Consider the following 27,219-nt stretch of genomic DNA (forward strand, 5'->3'; position numbering starts at 1 on the left):
CATCTTGCCCTGAATCCCCTCGACTGGGATTGCCAGGAAACTAGAAGCCCGGAAGCAACTGAAATTCTCTTTCATCACCTTGAGATGCCTTCAAGTTGGAGCAAACTGGCTTGATGCCTTCGAGCCACTACAAGACCTGAAATGGCACTCTAGGCAAGCTTCGAACCACTTACTGTATCTCGAGCCACCTAGACGCTGGCTCAACCCATTGCCGCAGATCATCTCAAGCAACCTGACCACAGGCTGCACCCGCCGGGAAGTATAGCCCAGGGGCAATGTGCTTGCCTTGGAAGCAAGACGACGCGCAGCAACACAGGTTCGATCCCCGGGTCACACTAGAAACCTCTTACAATTACAATTACCTTCACAGGAGCAACTGACTTAGGTGCTGACTCACCCTTCTGGAGGCCATCGAACTACAGTAGCCTTCCAAAAGCCCTCCCAAAGGCTGATTCGGCCCAGCAAAAACCATTGTCGCGCCACTGCTTCCACCACTGCTCATACCATTAGAAGATCATCTGACCTTCTTGAACACCAGCTCGTCCCTTTCGTAGTCTGCACCATGTAACTGACTTGGCACTGAAACTCAAAATGTCTAGACCTCGACTATCGTGTCAAAAAACCTGGCTTCATGCTGTTGAGACCCAAAGAAAAGAATAAAGTACGTTGAAGAGACCCTGTCCAGCTGGGCCACTTTTGAGACCATGGTGACCTACGCACCCCTTCTCTACCTTTTTGTTCAAGAACATTGAATATTGACATTGTTCCCATTCTGATTGCCTGAACTCCCCAGTTCAACTACTCAGAGTGTCCTTTCTGAAATGTCTGCATTTTCTTTGTTATCTTTTACAGGTGTGGGTTTTTTCTAGTGTTTTCTGATTAGTTGATTGCATTAGGCCCTCATTACAACACCAACGCTAAACCATGGCGCTATTAGCACCATGGTTGGTGCCGGTGTTGTAACGGGTCCGCCATGGTTCAATGTGGAATTACCACCCCATTCCAAGGTTGGCAGGCGGTAATTCCCCATTGAACCATGGCCCTTCCCATTTTCGCCCCATAGGGCTCTATGGGAATGGGGAAGGCGCTAAGTACGGTACCGCAAATTGCGCGACCGTACTTAGCACCAAGGTCCCTTTGCGGGTCCCTACTTTAACGGCTGGTCTAGACCAGCCGTTAAGGTCGGGTCCCGCAAAGGGACCTCCTAGTAAGGTGCTAAGTGTTTAACGGCGCCACAGCCTTTTACAGCGCCGTTAAACACTTAGCGCCAGGGTCGTAATGAGGCCCTCTGTGTTTAAAGAACCTTGACAGAACATTCCTTTGTTTTGAAACCCTAGTACTTAAGTTGTTTTGGGTTCTACTGTTATCAGCTGACATCCCTCCTAAAGATATATTGTGCCCTCAGCCTGCTCTATCAAAAGAGGTGAAGGAGGCCTATCGTTCAGGCTGTGCCTGTTTCACCATTATGACTGGGATCACTGCTGGTTTAGTAGCTGTGTGGGTCTGTGTAGGTGGTTTATCAGCTCCTCATTCCTGTACTCCAGCAGATCAGTAGTCATTTCGACACACTTGGTGTCTCCAATGATGGAAATTGTTAGTTGATCGACAAGTAACATAATTTCCTCTAAGTCAAGCGGTAGCTGTTCTTACACCATCAATAAATAACGGCATGTTTTATGATCACCAGTCTGCATTTGAAAGATATGCAATGCTTTTCAAAAATGCACCTCTCACTGTGGCACCATGAATTGGACTCCATGTAATATGGGGAGATGAGGAGCAGATGGGGAGCAGGTGCAAGTGGATCTAGGTCACCTGTCCTAAACTCCACCACCTTCTTAGCCATGCCTCTTCCTTCCTGCTCTTAACTCTTAGATCAAGGGCGTCTCTTGCCTGGCGTCCGAAGAAAAGGGCTGACGAAGAAAAGGGCAATTCCTGTTTGGACCTGTTGGGCCGATGAAGAAAAGGGCAATTCCTGTTTGGACCTGTTGGGTTGATTAAGAAAAGGGCAATTCCTGTTTGAACCTGTTCGGACCAGGAGGACCCATGGCCCGACCCCCCTACTCAGACAGCAGATAAGCATGCACCAACATGTGTTTACTCCCTCTGTCCCCACAGGCCATCCCCACCCCTTCTGGCACCCCTGTGATGTTCCCTTGTGTCCCCCTCCCTTCTCACACACAGCTGTTGCCTGTTTTGCTCGATTCTTCTACCCTGCTCCCCCTCCAGCCTACTTCTGCAGGAGACTGTCCTGATACATTCTGGTTTCACCTCACCGTCTTGAGGCCAATGCTGGATTTGACTTTTATGGACTTCACTGATTCACGGTGCGTCACCCTTTCTCAACTCTCATGCTGGACTTCCTTTGCATCTTGTACTTATGGTGGCCCTGAATCATGCTGTTCCCATCTTCATCTTGTATCCTGGCTTGCAACATCATGTATTACTACTGACTTCTGCAATTGTATTCGCCCTCCCCTCTTGCTTCTCAACTCTTTTTGACTGCTTAATCCCTGTTATCTCCTCCTCTCCCTTTCTCACTTTTCATATCTTCTCCCCTCTTCCCCTTACTTTCTTCTATGCACTTACTGGATCTGAATTGTCCCTGGACCTAGTATGATGGGCAACCTCGTCTGTCTCCTCCCCTCTCCCCTTACTTGTCCCCCACTCCCTTCCAGCACTATCTGAAATGTGGTCAGGCCTAGTACGATGGTTGCTTGTTTTGTTCTCATGAAGTCATCCCATAAGGGAACGGCTTTGGGGTTCTCAGTATCTTGGTGTGGATAAATGGAAATCAAGTCAACATAGAAAGGCTTGCATGACATTTACAATGTTATTAGAAGGCTGCATATAATTCCTAGATATTCTTTCCATTCGTGCACCACTCTGACCTGCCCACATCACGGTCTCTCTTTTGGTCCCTACACTTCCCCCTGTCAACATGTCTCTTCCCCTCTCCATTCCATCCTCAGGGTATCTCTCGCCGACCAACATACTTCTTATTCTCTACGCTCTCCCTGTATTACGTTAACCGTCCCACCTACTCCTCCTTTCAGCTCATTCCTTGTCGACACCTTCCCTACGACAGCCTCTCCTTCCCCCGCCACAGATTCATTCACTTTAGAGGGAGGATGGATGGAAGCAGGTGCCACGACTAGCTTGATGTGGGTTAGGTCAAAAAAGGCCAAGTAGCAATAGTTGTGTATAAATGACATGAAATCATTATTCAAATAAAAGTGTGGGGTTATTATATTTCATTCAATTATCTGTGTTGAAAAAGAGCTCAATGAAGTTAGGCCATTAATAAAACTAAGTATAGAGGGAGAATCATACACGCGGTGGCAGCACAAGGCAGACACCTGACAGGCAAACAGAACAATGGAGGCTTTTTAACTGAAACCAAATATTGAAATTTGGAGACTTGGTTTTAGAAAATAGGAACCGAAACGCACGGCAAAAAAGCTGTCGGCTGGAAGTAGAGTTTGACATCATCATTCCACAGAGCAGTAACTAGAAGTTTAGTTTGGTGCTCGGGATAAACAGGAGACAATGAAGATGAATTAATTAAGAAAGCAATGCCTAATTAGGGAGGAGAGGTACTTTGATTGTTAACTATTGCCAGCAGAATCAGGAAGAGGCTTGGCCCAAATTGTGTAATTGCTGACGGATCAACTTTTCTTTATGTGACTCAGTTCGCTTATCCTTAATATTCAATGTCTAGAAATAGACTTAATGTCACTATAAAGTGGTTCCATGTGATAATATCCCTGCAAAAATGTCGCCATACAAGAATGGCGCTGTTTTTATTGCGGCAATATTACATCATGGAACCTGCGGGAGACACCCCTGCAACTCCCACATTTTAAAAAGGAGCAGGGGACACCGCCACAAACCCTGCTCCCATTTACCCCATATATTAGCCCCCAAATAATGTCACCTATGCCGTTTCCCTGCGACTATCTGTATGGTGACATTATTTAAGGGGATAATATTACCTGATACCTATAAAGCACTGTTTAAAAGCCCGGGAAAGGAATGCATCTTTTTTAATGAGCCTCCTCCTCTGATAGGCTAAGAGAGTGAATGTCCAGTGGATGAGAATAGTTTTTTTTGATCAGTTCTGCAGATAAGACGACAATTAATTGATTGCGTAGTTTTTATGGATGTCACTAAAACCTCACTTCCTGATCAATAATGCGATATTAATGAAGAGATTTATGCAATCCACGGGAGTCGTAAAAAAAGCCTCATTAAAAGTCCTTATTAATACTGCATGCAAGAACTCTTATGCATTATCATGTATATCCTAGACGCGCTCTGCTGCAATGTCCCGTGAGATGAAGTTTAAGGGTAGGAGGAACACATTTTGGAATGCTCCGAATATTTAACAGCGTCACCTCTGAAAGATACACGCTTGAATTTAACCCTTTGAGAACTCTCACTAGTTAATGAGCAAGACATCCATCCATGTATCAGTTCTGGATGAGGGCTGAGCACATCAAAGATACAGTTCACGTGCCTCGAATACCTAAATGAATACAGTACACATTCACACTTGTGAATAAACGCATTCGGAGTTAACTATTTTTAAAGAAGTTCTGTGATAGGGTGATACTTCACAAATCAATTTCCAAGGCCATCAAAACAAAGGTTCTGAAGGTCGTGATTGAAATATCCTGCTCGTGATAATTGTCTACACATGACAGTTTCTTCCAGCAGATCTAAACACCACCAATGCCATCACTGATTCTTATATGCCAGGTGACGCGTTATCACATTGCAGACTACATGAAGGATCCATGGTAGGTCAACGCCTTACCTTAACCTTCTTTCTTTCTCATGACTTCATCTCTCTACTTCATGTGTCGTGATGCAAAGCAGTGGCATAGACAGGGTGTGGCATGAGGTGCAAGGCCCTCCCTCTTTGCCCCAGGGACCAACCCCTCCCCCCTTTCTGATAGCAGCTCGGCTGTGTTCAGAGCTGATCCTGACAGCTGATAATAATAATGATAATAATGTATTTCTTATATAACCCTACACACCCATAGGTCTCAGAGCGTTGTAATAACATATGACATTATTATCCCACAGAGTGGTACTCACTTTATCAACCTCGGAAGGACGAAAGGTTGTATTGACCCTGCCAGATATCAAGGGTGAGCACTTAGCTCGCTGTCCTATCTGACCAGCTAACCCAATGATGATGATGATGATTCTTCATATTTGCGTATTTGATGTGCAAACATGTTTGACACATTTTTTGTCTGGAAAGCTGCATGCCAGACTCAAAATTGTCTAGGTCTTGAAGCGTACAAGACATTGGGCAGGCTCTCCAATTGGGCCATGCCAGGTGTGGATAATAAACCAGTCTTGGCTCACAGCTTATTAATTGGAGCAAAGTCTTTATAACATTTTTAAAGACTGGAAAGAGCCTCTTATTTTTCCCTGTTATTTTGTTCTTTGGAGCTTACATTCCTAGCAAGTGGACTAGTTGTTCTAAGACTATAAATGAAAATCAGAAAATCTTTGACCCGGCTCACTAAGTGGTATCAGAACATGAATTAGTCCCAAAGAACACTATTTTCCCCTGGACATTTATCACCCAGACCTGCAGATGTTGCACCCCAGGTTTTTTTTTCTTTACTAGGCCTTGGTCTACTCTTTGGGGGAATGTAGGTACAAGATTTCAACAGTACATACACTGGTCTTATTTCCAAAACAAGGAGGTGACGCTGGCTCTCATTTAGTTGCCATTAATACCCTGCTGCTTAATATGGTCACAGGGGTGGGGTGGGTTGGGTTGGTTTCCCTACCCCACCACTGCCTGTCTACTGTCTAGAATGAGCACGAGATTAGTCCTTGCATGGTCTGCTCTGGGCTTTCGGCAAAGATAAGTGTTTTATGAAGCGTTGAATATTGGTAATTACAGCACTATGTTTTGTACCAAATTTTAGTGGAAGGTGCCATAGACGGCCGTTACCATCATCCAGACGTGATTAAGGACATAGCCACTAAAGGAAATTCAGAGGCTTAAAGAATTGAGCAATCACCCCCGAGTCAGGGAGCATATGCGGCCGGTAACGGCCTGGCCACCCAAGCATAGGAAGATCCAAGGGCCATGTACAACCCAACGATAGGGATGATAGCTATTTGCACTGCAGGGTTTGCCCGGTGTACAAATAGCTTCTTTTTTTAACAGGCGATGGGCTCTGTGCATATTGCACAAGCCGAATCTTCAGCAAAACTAAACAAAAAATCAGATTGTCAATGCTATAGGACAAGGGACTTACTACCTTTTCCATGTCCATGGCAGCAGCTGCAGGGGTGGGGCGAGCACCAGGACCAGGCACAAAGCTCTGGTTCGGCTGGTGAGTGGGGAGGGAGTGGGCGAGGAAATGAAGCAGGATGTCTTTTGGGGTGGGAGCTTGGGAGCGTGAGGAGGCAACAAGAAAAGGCTCCCTGATGCCTCCACACAATCAAGATGGCACCACCCGGGGAAGGGCCTCAGCTGGCTGGAAACTACACTGTGTTTGATCCCGCATTTCCAGCCACCTGATTTGCTGAGCGCCTTTCAAGGGAGTTATTCTTTTTAGCTGGGGTATTTTGAACATTTCAATTTGCACCATCTAAAAGACCTATGAATAAAATGACAACCAGAGGTAAACAAGCAAATCAAGGGATTTGGCAGATGGAATACATGCAATTCCATTTATTTCGTGGTAAGCGAGCAAGAAATTAATATGGCCAGATGAAGGTATAGTAGAAGAGATAAAGATAAAGAGGTGATTTGCCGGAGATGAAAACAGGTTATGCAATCCTCAATGTGTCGGAGGAAACTACCAGGCGCTGGATGTCAGGAGATGACACTACCAGGTAAAGCAGGGGGTCATGAGCATAATGGTGGGCAGAGATGCCCAATCTCCATCCAACACATCTTTCAGCAGTTCCATACACATGTTCAGGAAACCGGCTGCGGGAATGAATCCTTGGGGCATGCAGCAGGACATTCACGCAGTGGGAGGGCCTTCGGGAATGCATTCTCAAAAGTCACCCACACTACATAGGTGAGAGTGAAACCAATCCAGAACATGGAGCCTATGGTGTATTGTGTCCCATGCTCATCCATGACAACGGTAGTGGAGAGATCAAGAAGAACGAGTATGCAGGCATCTTGCCACTCCAGAATACAAACACCTGTGTTGCCTTAGTCAATGAGCCACCTTGAAAAGGTTGGAAAAGAAGAGGTGACATTGTTGCCTCAAGACACGTTCCGAGGTATGGCAAGGTGCCATGGGGCAAACACTGTTTACACTTCCTTGACAAGAACAGTGTTCTTTTCCAGAAGAGATATCTTTCTTCATATGAACATAGACTGAAAACAGCCCTGGGACAATGATGGATTGGCAAACCAGTAGAAAAACGAAGGGTCATCTAGAAGAAGATCTTTCACCATATAGTCTTGATGGAAGGCGATTCAAACCTACATGGAGGAAGGAGTTTGGGAGGTCAAACAAGCAAGGGAGGGCTGCAAACAGTGCAGTGTCTGTTAGATTATGGAGGGAGCAGGCTAGGCACTGAAGGCAGGACTATGTTGTGACAGGTGCTTTCGATAGGGGGATATGTGCAGGTCATGGCAGCTCTACAACTTCAAAACCATATGATGCAAATTCATTGGTGAAATAGATATAATGTTTGGTGATCAATTCTTGTTATGTTGATAGTTTTTATACTGCCCCCCCAAATCACTGCCATAGTGGTCCCAGAGCACCAAGGCTTGTCAGAGAACCAGAGGTATCTAGACCTCAGTCGGAAGGAGGAAAGAACACAGTATAAAGATAAGCGAATGGTATGGTATCATATGGTATGGTATGGGGACTTGGAAAGCACAAACTATCCCCTTGAAAAGAGATCTTGCCACTGAAGAACATCACTAATACAGGATCACCAGAACACAGGCAGAGCAAGACGTTAGTGTGTAAAATGTTTTTAAGTTCTGCCTAAACTCCAGATTGTCCATAGTGAGTTGGAGGTGTATTGCCAAAGCGTTCCAATGATTAGCTATTAACATTGAGAAAAAGCATCCCCTCCACCTAGAAAGCCAAAACATAGGATGAGAGAGGTAGCGGTAGATCGAAGTACAAGGGCGGGTATATTAAACAAACCTGTTGCTGATAAGTGGAAGGGCCTGCTTTTATTAAGATTTATCTACCAGGCACGGTGCTGTAAACGAGATACATTTTTCTAGTGGTAACCAATGTAGTGTTAACAAAACCTAGGCGATATGGGCTCTACGTTCCAAATGAAAAATCAATCTGGCAGCAGCATTCTGGATAATTTGCAAACTATGCATAGCCGACTTGGGCAGCCCCAATTGAGCTACATTACAAAAGACCAGCCAACTGGTTATGAATGCGTTGACCAGCTGCATTTTGTGCAAAAACTAAATGGCCGAATCAAGGTGGATAAGTTATTTAACCACGGAATTTGAGAGCCCGGACGCAGTTCTGCCGGTGGTGAAACAAGGGCCAAACATAGCCTGGGTGGATGTATCCGATCCAGCAGACATTGAAACGACAATTAAAAAGTTGAAAATATCCAGAGCCCCGGGCCCGGATGGCTTAACGAATGTGGACCATAAACTTTTCCTGAAGGAATGGTCGAAAGTGATCAGCATGATCTTTGCGGAATGTGGTAGGAAAAAAATGATCCTGAAAACTTGGCTAAATGTGATCATAGTTCCGATCTACAAGAAGGGATCCCAAATTGACCACGAAAGTTATAGGCCTATCGCCTTACTGTATATAATAGGGAAAATCTACGCAACTCATCTGCTTGAACACTTTCGAATCTGGGAAAAAAATGCACCTTCGAAAGACATTCTTCAAACGGGCTTCCAAAAAAAAGGTAGCACAGTGATTAACATCCTGCTTATAAACATTTTGAAAGCCAAAGTAAAGGAAGGAGCGCCTAAGGTCTTTTTGGCTTTCGTGGACCTTTCGAAAGCTTTCGACAGGAAAGACCGGAACAAACTATGGTCAAAACTACAAAGTTGGAATTGCCCTAAAGAGGTACTTGACCCAATAAAAGCTCTGCACTTCCAGACGAAAACCAGAGTCAAACTAAACTATCAAGGCACGTTATCAGAGGGGATCTCACGTTTCTAGGAGACTATCAGCAGTCGGAAATTAAAATAAGAGCATTTCCTCCAAAAATTGGCAAAACAGAGATTCCACGACCCTTTACGCTGACAACGTGATCCTGAGTGATCAGACCAAAGTGGGGCTTCAACGGAAACTATCTAACTTGGCAAAGTATATCAGTGAAAACAACCTCGAGATAAACAAATTGAAAACAAAAATTCTAGTTATAGAGAAGGCACCAAGCAAAACAAAAAAACACCAGACATGGTTCCTGGACAACACCAAAATTGAAACCGTAAATAGTATCAAATATCTGGGCGTACAGATAGATAGCTCAGGAACTGATAGCACCTTGCAAAGCCAACTGTGGGAGAAAGTCAAACGCTTGACTTCACAAACCAAAGCAGTTGATAGCAAGTTTGGGAAATTCTCTCTAACTCCGCCAATAACCTTTTATAAAAACAAAGGTAGTCCCATCGCTCGTGTACGGAACAGAGGCTTCACTATATATCTCACACCAGCTTTGTACAAAATTGGACAGCTACGTCTGGAAATCTGTTTTAGGCCTACCAAAATCGACATCCATGCCTGCCATTAGGAGAAAATTGGGCCTTGTGTTCCTAGCGTCTATGGTTGATCAAAGCGCTATGAGGCTGTACAGGAAAATAATCATGTCTGACACCCTACGCACATATGACATCATGATGGAAGAAATGGAATCAGGAAAGTGCGAAGCCCTAAATAAATGGGTAAATGCCAGAAAAGACGAGCTAACACAAATAGCATGTACAGAAAAAGACCTAAAGGAAAATCCAGATCGAATGAAACGAAAAATGGAAGAGTGGGACTGGATCACCACCGTTGAAAAGGCATTAGGAAACAAACTGTTAGCCCACTTACCACCGACTTTCAACAAGCTGAAAAAAACACAAAACTACTGTATAAAATTCCTGGACAAAAAACTGAGAAGTCTGTTTATGAAAGCCAGATTTAATCTGTTACCAACGCGGGAGATTATAGCCATTCGAGGAACCAAGAGCGACAAGACATGCCGCCTATGTGAAAAGGAGGCAGTGACAGAAACACTTAAACATCTAGTGATAGACTGTCCAAAAACCAAAGAAAATAGAATGTCTTATCTTCGGCCGTTGCTTTCGAACGCTTGGTTTTTACAACCAGAGGACCTGTGGAACAGATTGATCTCAGGTGAAAAAACAAGATGGACTGGGGCAATGGCGAAACTAACAGAATTAGCACTGGAAAAAATAAACCAGCAAGTGCCCACGGATAATCGGCAGACAAGTGTCGAACCACACTGGTGATTTGGTCAAATACACAAAACCTCAGATCCGTTCTCCAACGCTGAATACTAGCACTACAGGATGGTGTATTTGCGGGAAGACGTTTTCCTCACGCATGAAAAGAGAGTTTGAAGCTCTGATAAAACTCAGTTTTAGATGAGTAAAAATCAAATAAATAAAAAAAAAGATCCAAAAATCTTTTTTTAAATATGCAGAAGAAAAATGCAAGACCCTATTGATATGAAAGCCCATTGAGCTTGAGTGGGCAAGCCGGTCTGAGAGTAGAAAGCACCGTATTTGTCAGACCACTGATTAAGAGCTGAAGACACGTGCTTATCATTGTGGGAAACATTAATTAGAGAAGATGGGGAGGAGTTTGAACATAACAAAAACTCGATTTTTTTATTATTGCACTTCAATCGTTTAGAAGTCATCCAAAGAGGGACTTGTTTCATGCAGCCTTTAAAAACGGTTTACCTGTGAGCGCTCAGAGTTCCCTGCACGTAATTTCAGCAGGCTGTCGTCAGCATAGAGAGGCCTCAAGTCGCTCATTTGCCTCACATAAAGATTATTTATTGGTGTTTTGAGGACTCAAAGGAGGCAATATTACAGATTAAATGGGAACGAGGGGATAAGTGTCACAGATTGATGGAGTAAGAGGTGAGGCTCGAGGGGAACACTTTGGGATAGGCTGGGGTGTCACCCCTGTTATGATGTAGAGAAAATGTTTATTCTAATGCATAGGGTGACACATTTTTCTGTACCCAAAATAATCCTACTAAACGGGCCTCATTACAGGTCCGGCAGTAAACCTGCCAGTGCTATCGGTGCTAAAAAATGACTGTCGCCTGACTTCCCAGTGCCACCGGTCTATTCCAAATCCGGTGGCTGGGAAGTCAGGTGCCAGCTATTTCGTTAATCCCCATTCCCATAGAGTCCCTTAGAGGCCCATAGGTCTCGATGGGAGTTTACCATTACCAACCGTGCCAGCGCTTCCGTGACGGTCTGCCTACTGTGGCCGCTGTGCCCGGCAGGGTCACACCTTCCGGGCACAGGGGCTCCGGCAGGCAGACCTGTAGTATGCCGGTCTGGAAACAACGGTCAGTGCCGGTAAGCTTACTGGCAGCGTTGTTTCCAGACCGGCATACATATAATGAGATACGCAGACTCTGAAAACCAGGCTTGTAATGCACTATCACGCGTGCAAGTACTGGTGATAACTGACAATCTTGTCACAGATCAAACATCATAGAATGGAAACATGATTTATGTTTCAGAACTGATCAACCTAAAAGAATGCTTTTAAGTGAAACATGTATGAAATGCTAAAAGTGACGCTTCTCAATTGACTGCTCACCTTATCACACATAACATTACAGGTAACAGCAACATAACATCTCCAATGATTTTACTGATGGACATCGTACGTGATATCATCATTGATGGAACTGGGGTGCATTGTGGGTACCAATCGGCTACATCATTGAAGGCCATGTTGGATATATCTGCAGCACCCACAGTGGTCTGTGGTCACACAGTGTGGGTACTGCTCAGACACACCCAACATGACCTGCAGCCTTTGTTTGAGCACTGTGCATATCACTGTTGCAGGATACACACTGTACCTACAGCTGCACAATGTGCGTAGCACTCAAACTGATAAACTGTTTCCTTACTTTGAGGGTATTCTGCTATGTTGCATGTTGCATCTTTCTGGGTTTGACATGATGTTAAGTACGTCGTTAGTGATGTCATTAACGGCCTGCTATCTAATGTCTTCTAAGACATCATGGGTGAAGGAAGGAAATGTGCATAAGGGGGAGTTAAGACTCCTTCACTGCTTTAACTTGCACAGGCTGCATTTGACATCATGGGAGCCAATCGGCATCCACGGCTTCCAGGTAATATGTGCCATGGTAGCCATGATCCTGATGGCTCCCAGGATTCTGGCAACCAGGCCGCGTGCCTGCTTCTTTCCCGGTGCTCTTCGCTCTTTGTCGCTGAGCCCTTCCCACAAGCCCAAGCATACCCCTGGTTGACTTCCCTCGCTTGCCTCTTACACCAGCCGCATCGCTCCCCTGATTCCTCCCATCCACTTCCCTTCTCGCCCAGCAAACAGAATGGAAATGACAGAACCCCTAAATGACACAGTATGTTTATTCCCACTCTAATCCATGGACATCACCCAAAGGCACAGACGTTGTCCCCCCCATTCTGCCCACACATTTCCCCCAACTGTACAACCAGTCTGCTCGCACTGCGTTTACCTACCAGCACAAACAGCCAGACCTTATGGTGCGCCATAAAGCCATAACCAGACTACTCATACTCCACCCACAGGATGGCCCTGTTGGCACAGGTCTGCGCCAACATTGTGGGTAGTATGTTCCTGAGTGGCCGAAACAGTGCAACCTTTCCATATTTTTTTTAAAATTTAAAATGATCTAGTTTATACATAAACTTTTCATTTAATGCGCCCTGGCACGGCTGGGCCACTCCCGTGGTTCCCTCAGAATGCTCCAAAAGGCACCTCTACGGCCACTCCTTTCTACTTGTAGGATGTCCCCCTAATGAAAGTCTTACCTTCTTGGTGGGCATCTTGAGTTTCATAAACTCGGCTTCTCTGCACAGGACATTCCAAGGCGCATGCACTTTTACGAAACCCACGCCGTGGAGTTTGCTCTGAAACACAATTGAAAAACATTGCTTTAGTATAAATGCAATGAAGGCCACGCTGTTTTCTCTGGAGACATTGATTACAATAGGTGAGAAAGCTGGAGCCAGATGGAATAGACACCACGGTTTAATTTGACAACTACAGATGTGGCACATGTCCATGTGGTCAAGGAGAATGCAGCGGCATTGGTGGGATACACACTTACAGAAGTTGTATCGTAGGCAGATTTTGGTGCGGGGGGGCGGATAATAGGGTGCCAGCGGGAGTCAGGGCGGTGCACTGGGCACCATGAGGGGGAGGAGGAGCCAGCGGGGGCAGCCTCCCCCAAACCTCCCGGTTCTATCAATGTTCTATGATTGCGATATATAAGATATTGATCAATGTCCCTATGGCGAAACATAAAGTCCAACTGGTATCGAGCACTTGACAATAGGGGACATAGGTCAACAGAATCCGTTACCCTCACACAGAATCAGTAGAGGGATGTACAAAAAAGATGATGAAATGGGAAAGGGACAGCATTGTCGTTGTGTGTATCAACATGATCCACATAGCTGCCAAATGAGCCCATGCCACGATAGTCGGCTTCTTCCAGTCCTGGCTTTTTAGCCAACACCACTTTGCATGCTGAATGTTTTACAGCAGGTGCTACAAGTCCCAGCATGCAAAGCACTGTTGTTGTATAAGCCGCAATTGCTTGATGGTGACACTGATGAATTAAGACCATTTGGCAAGTATGGTTTTGACAAAAAGGTCCCCCTGAAAGGACAATTTTATGTCCTGATCGAAATAAACTCATCTTTGCACCATCATGATTGGGCAGTTATCTTCTATCTATCAGGGGTCACAATATGCGCCAGGGGAGAGTGGGGATTACGAGTGCCACCACCTTTGGGCCAAATGGGCTTGTGCCCCACCAATATTTTCTTATGAGGGGCCCAACAAGATGGAATAAACAGGGATTAAGATGTCTTTTAAAATCTACTGAATTTTGTGAACTACTTTCCTTTTGGCGATCCAGAGCCCCACTCAGTATGTTTCTGAAACAGTGTTATCAGACGTAGGAAAGACAGTATTTAAACTGGCAGGCGGAGAGGTTGAGTTGCAGCAGAGGCTTGTGATCTTGGGAAACCCCTATATTTTCGTTGTGCTTGTCATACGTAAAACACATTACTTTTCATCTCTGGCGACATAACATGGTGTTGGCGCCTTCCTCTCTAGCTCCCCCGCTCTCCCTACTTCCCCAGCTCTTTGCCTCTGGCTGGCAACGGTATAAAGGGCAATGCAAGCAAATAACATGAAGCATCATAATGAAGGCTTCCAGTTTGCCGTTTTTACTGAATTTTACCCATAAATACAGACGGAAATCAATCTGCTTTCTGACTGTATTTATTTATAAAAATTGAAAAAACATGAAAAACAGGTCTTTGTCTGGTTGTCATTGATGTCACTCAGACATCACAGGCCAATCACATTTCAGATTGGCAGCATGGAGAGCATAAATGTCATATAAAAATAGCATTAAAGTTCTTTAAATTGCTGACAGCATATAAGGCAGAAGCAGTCACAGGAGCAATCGTTTGTTGTTATTGAAAAACATTAGCTAGCCTTTCTTTCCTATATGGCTGCATGTGTGCTTTAATAAAAACATGTTTTAATTAGAAAAAAATGCAGAAAAATACTGGTTGCTAAATATATTTTTATATGACAAAAAATAAATGTGGATGAATACAGAATAAAATACAGAAAAAAAGGCCCAAAATTAAATATGGATAAATACAGATGGAAATGGCAGAAAAATAAATACCATCAAACTGGAACCCTTAATCATAATACACATGATAAGCTTGCAGCTACATTGTTCTGTATTTGAATCATCGAAATACAAACTAATGCAAGAACAGTCCCTTTGACCCACCTCTCCCTTTAGTGTGTTTGTGTCCATTTCAAGGCTGGTCATTTGTTCTGGGCAATCACATGTAACATAATAATATTTATTTTTAGAGAAAGGGTAGTGATTGTATACAGTTGCCTCCTGTAGTGGTGGGGGGACAAATGGTAGAGAGGGGTTAAAAGATCAAACAATCCTTAGGCTATATTAGGGGATGGATTCTACCGACCATGGAAGGCCAACCTATCAAAACCATTATGGGTTCTGATATGAAACCATGTGTGGCCTGTGCACTGCCAGGCGTCCATAAGACCACCCAGACATGCTAATGAATGCTTAACATGAAGTCACTATATCACCCAACACATGTGGTGCGTTGCCACTCCGATGATGTCAACATCCACATCCAAAAAGCACATGGACGTCCAACATCATGTGCATGTGCTCAGTGTTATTGTGATATCATTATGAACATGTCTTTACATGTTTGCATGCTAAGAGGGTGCCTTTATGGCGAGTGACACAGGGACATTTTGTTGTACACCGGCCAACAAACCTTTCCTAATACCACTGTAGTGCCTTAGTCTCAAAAGTAAAACAAGAGGTGATGGTTGGAAGGTGTAGAATTAATCTCAACTTCTGGCATCGCTCTGGGTAACCCTCCAGACCATTGTTCTTCGCCTGACAATCCATTACAGAAAGGGGAAAGACCATATGCATATCAGGCTTTAGCCCACACTGAACCGCTAAGTCACATCCCTTCTGCACAAGACCACAAGCATCCCCGGACATGTTTCAAAAGTAAGCAGGGAAGCGACCAGCCTAGCAGATCTTCCAAGCAGCATCATGTCATTGATAACTATGACCCGCCCATTTTGGCTTTCAGGCAGCCATAGCTGGCATGCAAGGAACTTTAGGACTCCATGTATAATGGGGGCACACAACTTCAAGTCCAAGAATGCAAAGTCGTGTTGAAAAAAACAAGGAGTGTCTGAAGGTGCACACACATCACATGGATCACTTGGTGGCGTTGGGCTGGACCAGAGGTCGGCAACCTGCAGCTCTCCAGATGTTTTGTACAACAAATCACATTATCCTCAGCAGTTAGAGTCAGTGGTGAGGCATCATGGGAGACATGACTTTTGCAACCACTCCTTCGCCTCTGAAGTCTTCCCATCCCCCCTTAAGCACTCCCTTGTGCACCCTCTTCTTAAGAAACCCTCTTCCGACCCCTCCTGCCTGGCTAACTATCGCCCAATCTCCATCACTCCCTTCCTGGACAAGCTCCTGGAGAAACTGGCCATCTCCCAGCTTAACCTCCATGCTGAATCTGTTGGTAGTCTTCATGACCATCAATCTGGCTTCAGAGCTGCCAGGAGCACGGAAACTGCTCTCCTGAACATCCGTGAGGACCTTCTCTCGAACCTCGACTCCAACACTCCTTGTGTTCTCATTCTGCTCGATCTCTCTTCTGCATTTGACACTGTCAACCATGCCATCCTGCTCAACCGTCTCCGTGATAACCTGGGTATCTCTGGTCAGGCTCTGGCGTGGCTGACCTCTTTCCTTTCCAATCGACCCTCCCAGGTCCAACTGGGGTCCTTCCTCTCTGACATCTTTTTCTCTACCTGTGGTGTCCCCCAGGGATCTAATCTCTCTCCCTGGCTGTTCATCCAGTATCTGGCACTCCTTGCCCACTGCATCCCCACTCTCTGCCCCAACTTTCAGTGCTATGCGGACGATACCCAGCTCATTTTCAGGCTACCCTCGGCCTCCTCCTCTCCTTCCCTCATCTCCGACTGTCTGTCTGCTATCCAGGAATGGTGTGCCGCCAATGACCTCTGCCTTAATGCCAGTAAGACTGAGATTCTACTCATCGGCACACCCACTCCCTCCTTCCCTGCAGTGCTCTGGCGAGCCTCTCTTGGCCCGCTTCCTGCTCCTACTTGCAAGGCAAAAAACCTTGGGGTCATCTTCGACTCAACACTCTCCTTCTCTCCTCATATATCTGACGTCTCTAAGAAGTCACACTACCAGCTGCACCTCCTCAGAGGTATTCTTCCCTTCCTCTCCTTCCCCCAGAAGCTCACGGTCTCCAGAGCCCTGGTTCTCTCGAAGCTGGACTACTGTAACAGCCTCTATCTTAATCTGCCTGCCTCCACTCTCCGCCCTCTGCAACTCATCCAGAACAGGACTGCTAGACTTGTCCTTGGCCTCAAGCCCAGGGACCATATCTCTCCAGGACTGAAATCTCTACACTGGTTCCCAGTGGCTGCGAGGATTAAGTTCAAAACCCTCTGCATTGTCCACAAGGCCTTCTGGAGCCTGGGGCCTAAATACCTTCAACTCTTTCTTCCTAAATATCTTCCTTCCCGAGCCCTCCGCTCATCTGTCTCCAACTCCCTCAGGGTGAGCCGCTTCTCGAAGCAACGAGCTGGGGGGAGATCTCTCTCTGCGGCAGGGGCCTCTCTCTGGAACAGCCTTCCTGCCTCCCTGAAACTTGAGGAGAACCATCTTCGGTTCCGGAAGCACCTCAAAATCTTCCTCTTTGCTTCTGCTTTCTCTCCCCCTCCCCCTGCTAAATTCTTCACTGAAACTGCACTGAACCTGCACGTGGGCCACTCTCACCGACCTCGGTCCTTGGCCCAGCCACTCTCCACTTGCACTACCTCCCTGGCAACCCCTGCACTGCGAGGCTGTCTCTGCATCCCTACAGCTCCCCCCTCCTAGCACTTGTCTGCACTTACCTTGAACTTGCCACCACCTGGCCCTACTTATTTATTATTTATTTATTTTATTCTACTTACCCTGATCAGCACTTCCCCCCCTCCCCTTCCCCTTGCTCTTTTTCCCTTCCCCCTACCCCTGCACTTGCGCGATCTGAATGACACCTGGCCTAGTAGGATCGTTGTCTGTCTTCCCCTTGTTCCCCCCTCCCTGCCTCGTCGCGCCTTGAAACACTTGTGTATAGGCGCGTTACAAATGCCATATCATATCATGTCATATCATAACCACTGGAGAGCTGCAGGTTGCCTAACCCAGGACTGGACACTTGGTGTCACACTGGCATAAACCCACCCCCCTCTGCTTTAATAAACCTGTTGGATTGAAGGGGTCTGAAGTTGATGTTTCATTGGTGCATTTATGCAGCTTCCTTCAAGCAATTTCTCCCTTGGAAGTCCACACTCTTACACTTCCGGGGGTTGGCACAGTGCACACTCAAGTTCAAGGGTCAATTCATAGGACCTCATTAGGAGTTGGGTGGTATTCAGGTGGTAAATCCACTGGAACGCCTGTCCAATGGCATTACCGTTACTGCCACTTGGTCTGGCGGAATTACCGCTGGATTACAAGTGGCGGTGGCAGATGTTATCCCCATTTTCTGAGAGTCCATAGTACTCTATGGGACATTTTTGGTGGAATTACCGTTGCTGAAATTCCAGTTTTGCCAATTTTCAGCAGGAGTTGTATGACGGTGTGGGAAAAGAGGCAGTAATTCCGTTACCACCAATTCTTTCCCACACTGCCATAAACACACAGCATTCCAGCCCTTACAGGAGTAGATTCATGGATTCTGTAGTTCCCATACAACATCCCCTCCCTTTGTTACAGTTTGATAGACAGCTAACATTGATCGCTTTATGCACTTTTGCATGTGGAGAAACGTAATAAGCACCTAGGTCAACTGAATATCCCACACACACTTTCAGCGCACATAAACCCTGACCACTCATGTCATTTAAAAACAGCTGGGGTGTTCAGAACTAAGAAGTATGCATCTTTTATCTCACACAAATTGGGCAAGTGACATAGAAAGTATATTTTGCGTTTGAATGATAGTTAACTATGTTCTGAAAACGTTTTCAATTCTTTTTGGTTGTCCCAGTATTTATGGTTGCAACGAAAATAACATCAAAACACATCTGTTATATCGTTCAATATTCTGCAGGCATCTTTTTACAGAACTGCAGGAGTGATGCAATACTTCATAAGGCACTGAGCAGACTGGGTGATGTGGTTAAGCGAAACGTTTGGCGCTCCTCTTCAAAATGACAGCACTGTTAAGCATTCCTCATAATCGGAAGCCCTTTAGACAAATTACAGTTAATATTACATTGGTCCACAATTCTGAGAAATAAACTTGAAAAATTCCTGTAAATGACTCCCTTGAGGCCCCATAAAGTTCCCACCGTTATCTGCTTCCTGCTACGCCCCCGCTCCTCTGACTACATGCTCAGACCGTAGGCTTGAAATACCTCAAGTCTATTTCAGGCCATTTCAAAGATAATCCATCATAATATTCCATACAAACACCCTCTCAATATTACCCTTCCCCACAAAACATGCCAAACACCCAACAATTAGAAAAGAGTCGACTTGGAGGCCAGGAAAAGAGAGGCGACCTTGACCAATGCAATGGGCCCTTCTCGGCGATAATGGACGCAGCAAGAGAGGAGTTGGTGGCTGGAGCAGCGGTTCTCTTGGATCCTAAGTCTTTACGCAGGGAGCTCTGGTCCAACACTACCAGATCCACATCTAGGATTATTGCAATCTCTACCTCAAAACAACTTATACCACAGTCCCCTTGAGTCTCCCTGTATAGTTCCATCATGCTTTCAAGTGCATTAGTAAATACAGATGCATTGCTAGGGGGGCTAAGGGGGCTATAAAGCCCCGGGTCTTTTGGTTGTAGCCCTGGATAGAAGGTCAGGGGTTACAACCAAAGCCCCCAGTCCAGCCAGTCCCAAAATTAACATAGCCCTGGATCTTTTCCAGACCTAGCAACACCCCTGAGTAAATACATTAAAAAGCTACTATACATTTAATCAGCATATCCAACTAGAATACAGATCATCTGGTCGAAGCATTCGTCCTGTGCTGCTGTGGAACACCAGGGCCCTATGTGCTTTGTTGGACGAAGAGGCTTGGAGTGGTTCCAAAACATTACAGATAGAACAGTTTACGAAATGTGTGACTACATGTGTTTTATGAATATTGCAATGCTCTTGTCCCAGATATATAGTGGAAGGACTAGAAGACAGTTCAAGGTATATACTTTTGAACAGTTACTGTACATGCCAATAAAGAAATGCAGCGTGCCTGGTAAAAGATCAGTTTGTTGTGGGACATGTTTGGTTGCCAAGTAGCTTTGCTTCCACGGCTATTGAACTCGTAGCATAATGGGCTTGCAATGGCATTAGAGTATTGCAGCGCTGCAGGCACACAGCACATGTCATACTTGAATTTAGGACTGAAAATATTGGTCTGAAGACTGAAAATTAATTGTGTGTGTTTTTGCATGACATGAAAATATTGGTAATCTATTTATGTACACACCCGCGCACACACATGCATACATTCTATTACGTTTCTCACTGAATTTCAAGGGTTTAGTTATGCTATAACTTCTCCAAGGCCCACCAGCCATGGCATTTTTCCATAGCCACTTTTCACTCTGAAACAAATGGAATAAAAGGCTTTGTCCCAAAGACAATGTCCTTTGGCCATGGTCCAAATCCCCCTCACTAGTAAATAACAAGGTTCCACCTGACATGGCCTTAGTCCATGACTAATGGCAACAACCTTTGTCCGTGGCTACTGTCCAAGTTACAACAATTAAGCTAAAAGGCCATGAGCCACTTACCATGGCCTTGGGAAATAGCAGTGGACCGCGCCCCTATTTGTACCGCCCTCTTTCATTTCCATGATAGTTTCCGCAAATATTTTCCTGTTGAAGAATACCCGCATTCACCATGATGTTGCTTCATACTGCTGCAATAATCACACAACATTTTCTGGTTGCTGCAGTAATGGTTAATGGGTAATGGGCAAATGCTCAAAAATGTAAAAATGTTCCCCATACCCACTGCCACACTCCATGTGCACCAATGCTCCTCTTTAGGTACCCTTGCCATCCCGCAGTCTGTTCATCTCTCCTGACCCTCTCCTATCATTCTCTTTCACCCGCTCTTTCCTGTGGCACGTTATCTTTTCCGATCATGTCCTGCAATGCCGGAATCCAGCAGAATTCCCATAGCAAGCCAAAGACAATCTGACTCAAAATGAGCACTGCAGTCCTCCCTGATTGCCTAACTAACCATGTGGTCCCCTTTGGCCTGCCCCACTACGACTCGAAGGTGAAAACTCCCTTTTCCCTCCTCCAAATATCATTTAGAGTCCTTTCTTATTCGTGTTCAAACAGTATTACCATGAACATCACTTGCCTTGAGCAAAAACAAAAAAAGTGACTTTTCATTTCTGATAAGCGTTAGTGACTACAATGCACCATGGGAGGTATGCACACTTTTTTGGACTGGGGCACCACATTCATCATCATTAATTTTTTAAAACTACGGGTGGGATTTACATCAAACCAAACAATGGAATGTCAGCATTGCTTTTTGCTTAAATTGCTTCTTATTTGGTGCAAATCCGTACAGTGGCTTTTGCTGTGTGAATGTTCAATGGAAGCAACTTTTTCTCTATGGGAAAATAAATGGGAGTAGGCTGAAAACAGATTTTTCTTCCTTTGCCTAATAACCTCTGAACCATTTGATGAATTTGCCTCAGTATTTCCAGTTTAGAGGGTCCCATACCAGACATTGGCATTTGGAACATTTCATTCAGGTCTGTTCAGCAAGTGAAAAGTTATTACTAATATAATTTTGGGAAAAGTAATTGGAAATTGGCTTAATTTTAGCTATATAATTTATGAACTTTAATTAGAGTTAGTATCCTTACTATCTTGCTGTCTTTCAATAATGTTCTATTTGTTAGGCGTATTCTTTGTCAGAGGTATGCATGTGGAAAGACATGTTTTGATTATTTATGCATGCATAGTTTTAGTGATGCGCTACTTTTGGATTGCTGTAGAATTATGAAACCTGTTTTCACAACGCTTGTTTATTGTCTCCTTAGCATGCTAAAACGATAATGCCCCCACTGCACAGTTCTAGTAATCCCTCGGCAGCAGCATAGCAGCACCTTTTCTTTACTTGCCTTTTTTTTTATAACTTAACCTCTTTAGGCAATGTGCTCTCAAAATATATTTTCTTCTGTTTCAATAGATTAGTGTTGCCAATGAAATGATGGCCTACAGGCGGCACACACAACGATGCAATGTGGTTGTGTGTCTTATGAGTAGACATCATGAGAATTTGTGTTTTGATGCTAAGGTTTGTGGTCCCCTTAGTAATGGTAATCATTGTTAATTAGCAAGGTGTGATGAAATGTTCATTTTATATAAGAGTGATGGAAGTGCCGTGTTGTTTTAAGATATGCTTTCAATGTATTTGTATAATTGCTTGCTATAACTTTTGAAGGTTAAAACCCTGGTGGTTTACCTGGACACCACCTTGTCAATGAAGGATCGTGTACATTCTGTCACTGCCTCCTCGACTTGGTATTTACGATGACTTGGTAAGATCGGCCTTTCATCTCAGAAGATAAAAGTGCTGTGCTTGCAGAGGCAATTATAGGAGCCAGGATTGACTACTGTGGGGGTCTCCTGGTTGGGACCTCTGAACATAATTTCTCGAGTCTACAAGTGGTTCAGAACCAAGTAGTGAGGACAGTCACACATCTAAAGCACAGATAACATGTTACCACAGGTAGGAGAGCCCTGCATTGGCTATTTGTTAGGGATTGCCTGACATTCAGGCTTTTGACAATTACGTCCAAATGCCTCTTTGGCAACAATCCCAGCTACTTGAAGCAAAGATTGAGCTTCAAACAATGTAATCGTGCGTTGAGATCTAGCAATAGCAACTTGCTCTACGTGCCACGATTAAAACTTGAAAGAGCGAGCAAACGTTCATTTGACTATCTTTCCCCTGATATCTGGAACCGATTGCCCATTCATCTACGGTTCGAGGTCTCCATTGAGCGATTTAGGAAAACTCTCAAAAACTTTTATTTTATCTAAAGCTGGGGTCTCTTCCCCTTTTCATCTTACATGCCTACATATTTACGCCTTTTAATTGGCAACTGTTTTTAGTATTTTTACTTGACGGCTCATTTCATTGCCTTTTAGAGTTTTCATTCCGGCTCATCTGTTTTTATTTGTGCTTCTCTATTATTGTATAGTTGTTTTATCTCTCTGTTCTGGCCCTAGCTTTAGTATTTGTCTTCAGCGCTCATTCGCCTTTGGGTCTAAGGCGCTTTACAAATGCATAAATAAATAAATAAATAAATACATAACAATAGTATTTCTTTGCTTTCCATTAAGTGCAGGGCAATGGTGTATTCATTTTTAAATGGACAGTCTTTAGAAAGAGCTGTACTCTGGTAACATTATTTTGTTCTTGGTCTCTTCCCCATTAACTGCTTTAATAATTAAGCAGAACTTCAGGACAACAGTGACTCTTTAGTTGGAATCCTATAAATAAATAGAGCAGCGACATGCTGCTATATGGCATACCTGTAAACGCGGATGGGACGTTCCTGAAAAACACACCACACAGGAGATGCTGAATTTAGAGCTCTGGCTTGACCTATCCTATATCCCAGTTTCTCATAATTCACTTCTAGCCAATAGCACAATGGTACCCATGGTTCGATCAAGGTAGTTAGGAATTGTAAAAAGCATCCCTTTTGCAATGTTTCTCCTCACATTCAGAGGCCCAGTTTGACAAACAAGAGCAGCTGTGCTGCTCAGATCTGTCTTTTCATTTATAAAGCATAAATGGCCATTTAATAACAACTTAACATAGGGCACAGGGAAAACAGGTATTCTTCAAAATAATATGGCCCACATTTGTCAGTTTCCAGCTAAGTAGGACACTGGCTAGCTTCTAAAAACAGAGTAATACTATAACGAACTGTCTGGATGTTTACAGATGGTTATTGGTAAAATTATTTGGAGTGTAGTGAGGCTTCCCTCCATTGATATTTCCTGCATAATGCAACTTTGGAATGTGCCAAAGGGGAGTGTGGATGTACTGCACTCTGTGAAGGTGTCATAGTTACAAACGTTTATGGACTTGTGCCGCATACTGGTCTCATGCTCTCAGTGTTAAAAGTGCTGCCAGGGCCTGGTTTATGTGTTCCTATTCTTACCCCCTCGCCACCCGGTAGACACCATTCAATACCACAAAGCTCTCATGTAAAGGAACCTTACCGTAGGACTGCCTCTGCTCTCTGTTATTGCTTATTAGTAAGTCATTTCTGTCAGAAATTACACCTGTTCTTAAATAAATACAAACACAAGCACGTCATGGCATGTGCATCTTTCGGAGACCAGGCTGCATGACCTTTGTCATTGAACATGGTCTCCCATATGGTGGAGGATGATGTTGTTAGGAAGAATGAGTCAGGTAGATGTAGGGGCCTTCTAAATCTCTGATTTGCTCATCTCTATCGCCAACATCCTTTCTTACTTCGCTCATTCGCTTATTTACCAATAACTCCATTTCCCCAAGCACTTGCATTTGGGGAATGTGTTTGACCCCAGGGGTGGTCTGGAGATATAGAATATTCCTGCTCCTTTTCAGGAGGGCAAAGCAAATGGGATGTAGACGAACACATTCCAGCCATGGGGGTCACTTGATTTGCGATTCCCCAAAGAAAAAGAATCAACAAAGGGACACATCTGGCTAATTGGTTTAATTCTGCAATAGTCTTGCTGGATCGGGAGGAACCATAAGCTTATCAATTAGCTTAACTATCTTCCGATAGGCTTCTAAAAGTGGACACTGCAGTTTAAATAGCAACACACTGCTAACCCGGGGGTGCAGTGGCTTGTGTTTCCAACTGATTTCAGCACAAACACTACCTACACTGCATAGCTCCCATGAGCATTTGTCAATGGGTAGAGTATTTAAATCTGTGTATTGAAATTTGGAACTCTGAATCACATTGAGCTAATAGAAGCTCGTGCTGATCGCCTCTGATTCTCATTGGCTGTGTCTCTAGCCAATTTGTTTTCACTGTCCAGTTCTTTTGTTCTAAGATGCCCATCAGGGTTGGCCAGCACAGGAGCATGGGATTTGTAGTTCATAACATCTTGGGAGCTGAAGTTAGTTTCAGATCCCTGACCTAGACCCTTTTCTCCAAGTTGTCTTTCTTTATGGTAAATTAACCACATTACTGAGCCTTTGCTTGTAAGGAGAGCTCCCGCGTTCCCCTTCTCTCCAATGGATGGGATGGTAAATATTTTGAACGCATGGACAGAGCAAGCTCCACCCTTTTGCTTGGATGTCACTCTATTTGTGTTTATGCTTGTGGGCAAGTTGTCACTAGATGATTCAGTAGCATACACACAATAGCTGCGACAGGGTGGTCACTGTGATGCCACCGCGTGGTATTTTGCCTTTGTGCTACAACCGAGAAAATGCCAGGGATGTGCAATTGGTGCGATTGTCCTTGCAATCCTGCTGAGGCTGGATTCGTCTGCAGGAAGTACACCTGGGCAGAAGAAGTGTAGATTTTCTCTATTGCCTTGGAGCCAAGAGCAAAAGCTGCCATCCAGCGGTGGAAGGGGTGAGAGGTAGTTCAGTCCAAAGGGAGGATTTGGGAGTGCTGCCGTGTATTTCTTATTGGGTGGTCCAGTATATATGTACATATGTGAGACACCATGATCGTCACCTTATGCCTTGCTGGTGTTCGCTGTGTGACCTGAGTGAAGAGTGACAGAAAAAAGGTCCAGACAGTGTCGAACAAAAGGATTGACTAGTTATTTTGTTAAAAATTGAGACTTATATTTTTACAAACATGGGACTTTTGTGATGACTGATTGAGAAGACAGCGTCATTAAAGAAAGCGTGCTGCTTGAGTATATTCATGTCAGGCCAACTGATTCGAGGATCCCAGACTTGTTAAAGTTCTCTTATAGTCAAAGTTGAGCCTGTTGGAGGGGTAGATGCTAATGAGCCGTGCATCTTGGTGCGTCTTGACGGAAGAAGATGCTTTCCGGTTCCTTGTCTAGCGAAGGCCATAGAATGAATTCAGGAGGGCAGGCGTGATGTCCTCAGGAGTATTTAGGCTGTTGAAGGATCTCAGGCTGCAAGCTAGACCACTAGGTATCAGGCTTGATAGGGAAAGTATTTTATTTATTTATTTATTTATATACAGGAGGAACAATGCTCTTTTGATCACAAAGGACGTGCAATAGATAAGAAATCAGATTTGACGGGAAGCAGTGAGCTTCTTTCAGTGGGGTGAGTTTGAGGGAAATTCTGACCAGATTGTGGAGGAGAGTAAATGGAACAGTCACCTGCGAGGATACATAAGTGGACATACTTCATACTTCACTAAAGGCCCCCACTTAAAGCTCATTGAGCCTGTCTTGGCCTGTCCTGGCGGGACCGGCGTATCCGCTATTTCCCGCTGCCTCATCCCCATAACTGAAATACCGACATTGATGTTCCTTACCGAGCAGCCTGCTGCTAATGAACCATGCCTCATTAGCATTCCAGATGCACCTCAAGGATCCTGCAGCATCGCCAAAGGTAAGAAGAGTTTTACCTCTTCCAGCCTCTTGACTAGTTATGTGAGCAAGATGTATGTCAATAATCACCCTACAGTACCTCCCTGATGCCATTCCTACCCCCTCTGCATAGTAATGCACTTGATGCGAGTCCGCTGCTGCAAAACCTGGTGCCTTACCACGTTTCCATACCAAAACTTCCTGTATCACCAGGAGCACTTGACGCTCACAGCCCCACCTGACTCCCCCCACCACATTCTTGCCTCCAATGCACTGGAACCACATCCTAACAAGCTCCATGTCTGCCAAAAAATAGCCCTGCCCGCACGAGTGGCCCGCGGCCAATGAACCGTGCCTCATAAGCATACCAGAAAAACCTCAAAGATCATGCAGCACCACCATAAGCAAGGAGAGCATTTCCTCTTCCAGACCCTTGTCTAGTTATGTACCTAATGCTTACTCCAATGCTCACCCTGTAGTACCTCCTCCAAAGTCTTCCATACCCCCTCTGCACAGCCATGCCCCAGATGTGAGCCTGCTGCTGCGTAACTAAGCGCCTAACTGCACTGCCACACCAAATTCACCAGCATCACTTGAAACTCTTGACTCTCCCTGCACACCACCCCCCCCCCCACTGTGTTTTTTTCCACCGCTCCATTGGGAGTGCACCTTAGCAGGCTCCAAGTCCTTAAACTACCTGCTGTGCCATGTGCCTCACACCAAATCACACATGGCACTCACTATAGCCAGACCACTTGACTGCCACAGTACTTGCCCCATTACCC

The 27,219-nt window shown here is 44.8% G+C and overlaps 1 protein-coding gene across 5 annotated transcripts in view; it reads right to left on the reverse strand.

Moving 5' to 3' along the window:
• ANO1 (anoctamin 1) overlaps positions 1-27,219 on the reverse strand; it is an 802,432-nt gene that overhangs the window by 292,632 nt on the left and 482,581 nt on the right. For all 5 annotated transcript variants that reach the window (XM_069623444.1, XM_069623442.1, XM_069623440.1 and 2 more), the window contains one exon: positions 13,025-13,123. In XM_069623444.1, the coding sequence (XP_069479545.1) occupies positions 13,025-13,123 (99 nt within the window). The remainder of the gene's footprint in view (positions 1-13,024; positions 13,124-27,219) is intronic.

Source organism: Ambystoma mexicanum, chromosome 11 (assembly GCF_040938575.1).
Source record: "Ambystoma mexicanum isolate Mex_15411 chromosome 11, UKY_AmexF1_1, whole genome shotgun sequence".
In the NCBI taxonomy this organism is placed as follows: Eukaryota; Metazoa; Chordata; class Amphibia; order Caudata; family Ambystomatidae; genus Ambystoma; species Ambystoma mexicanum.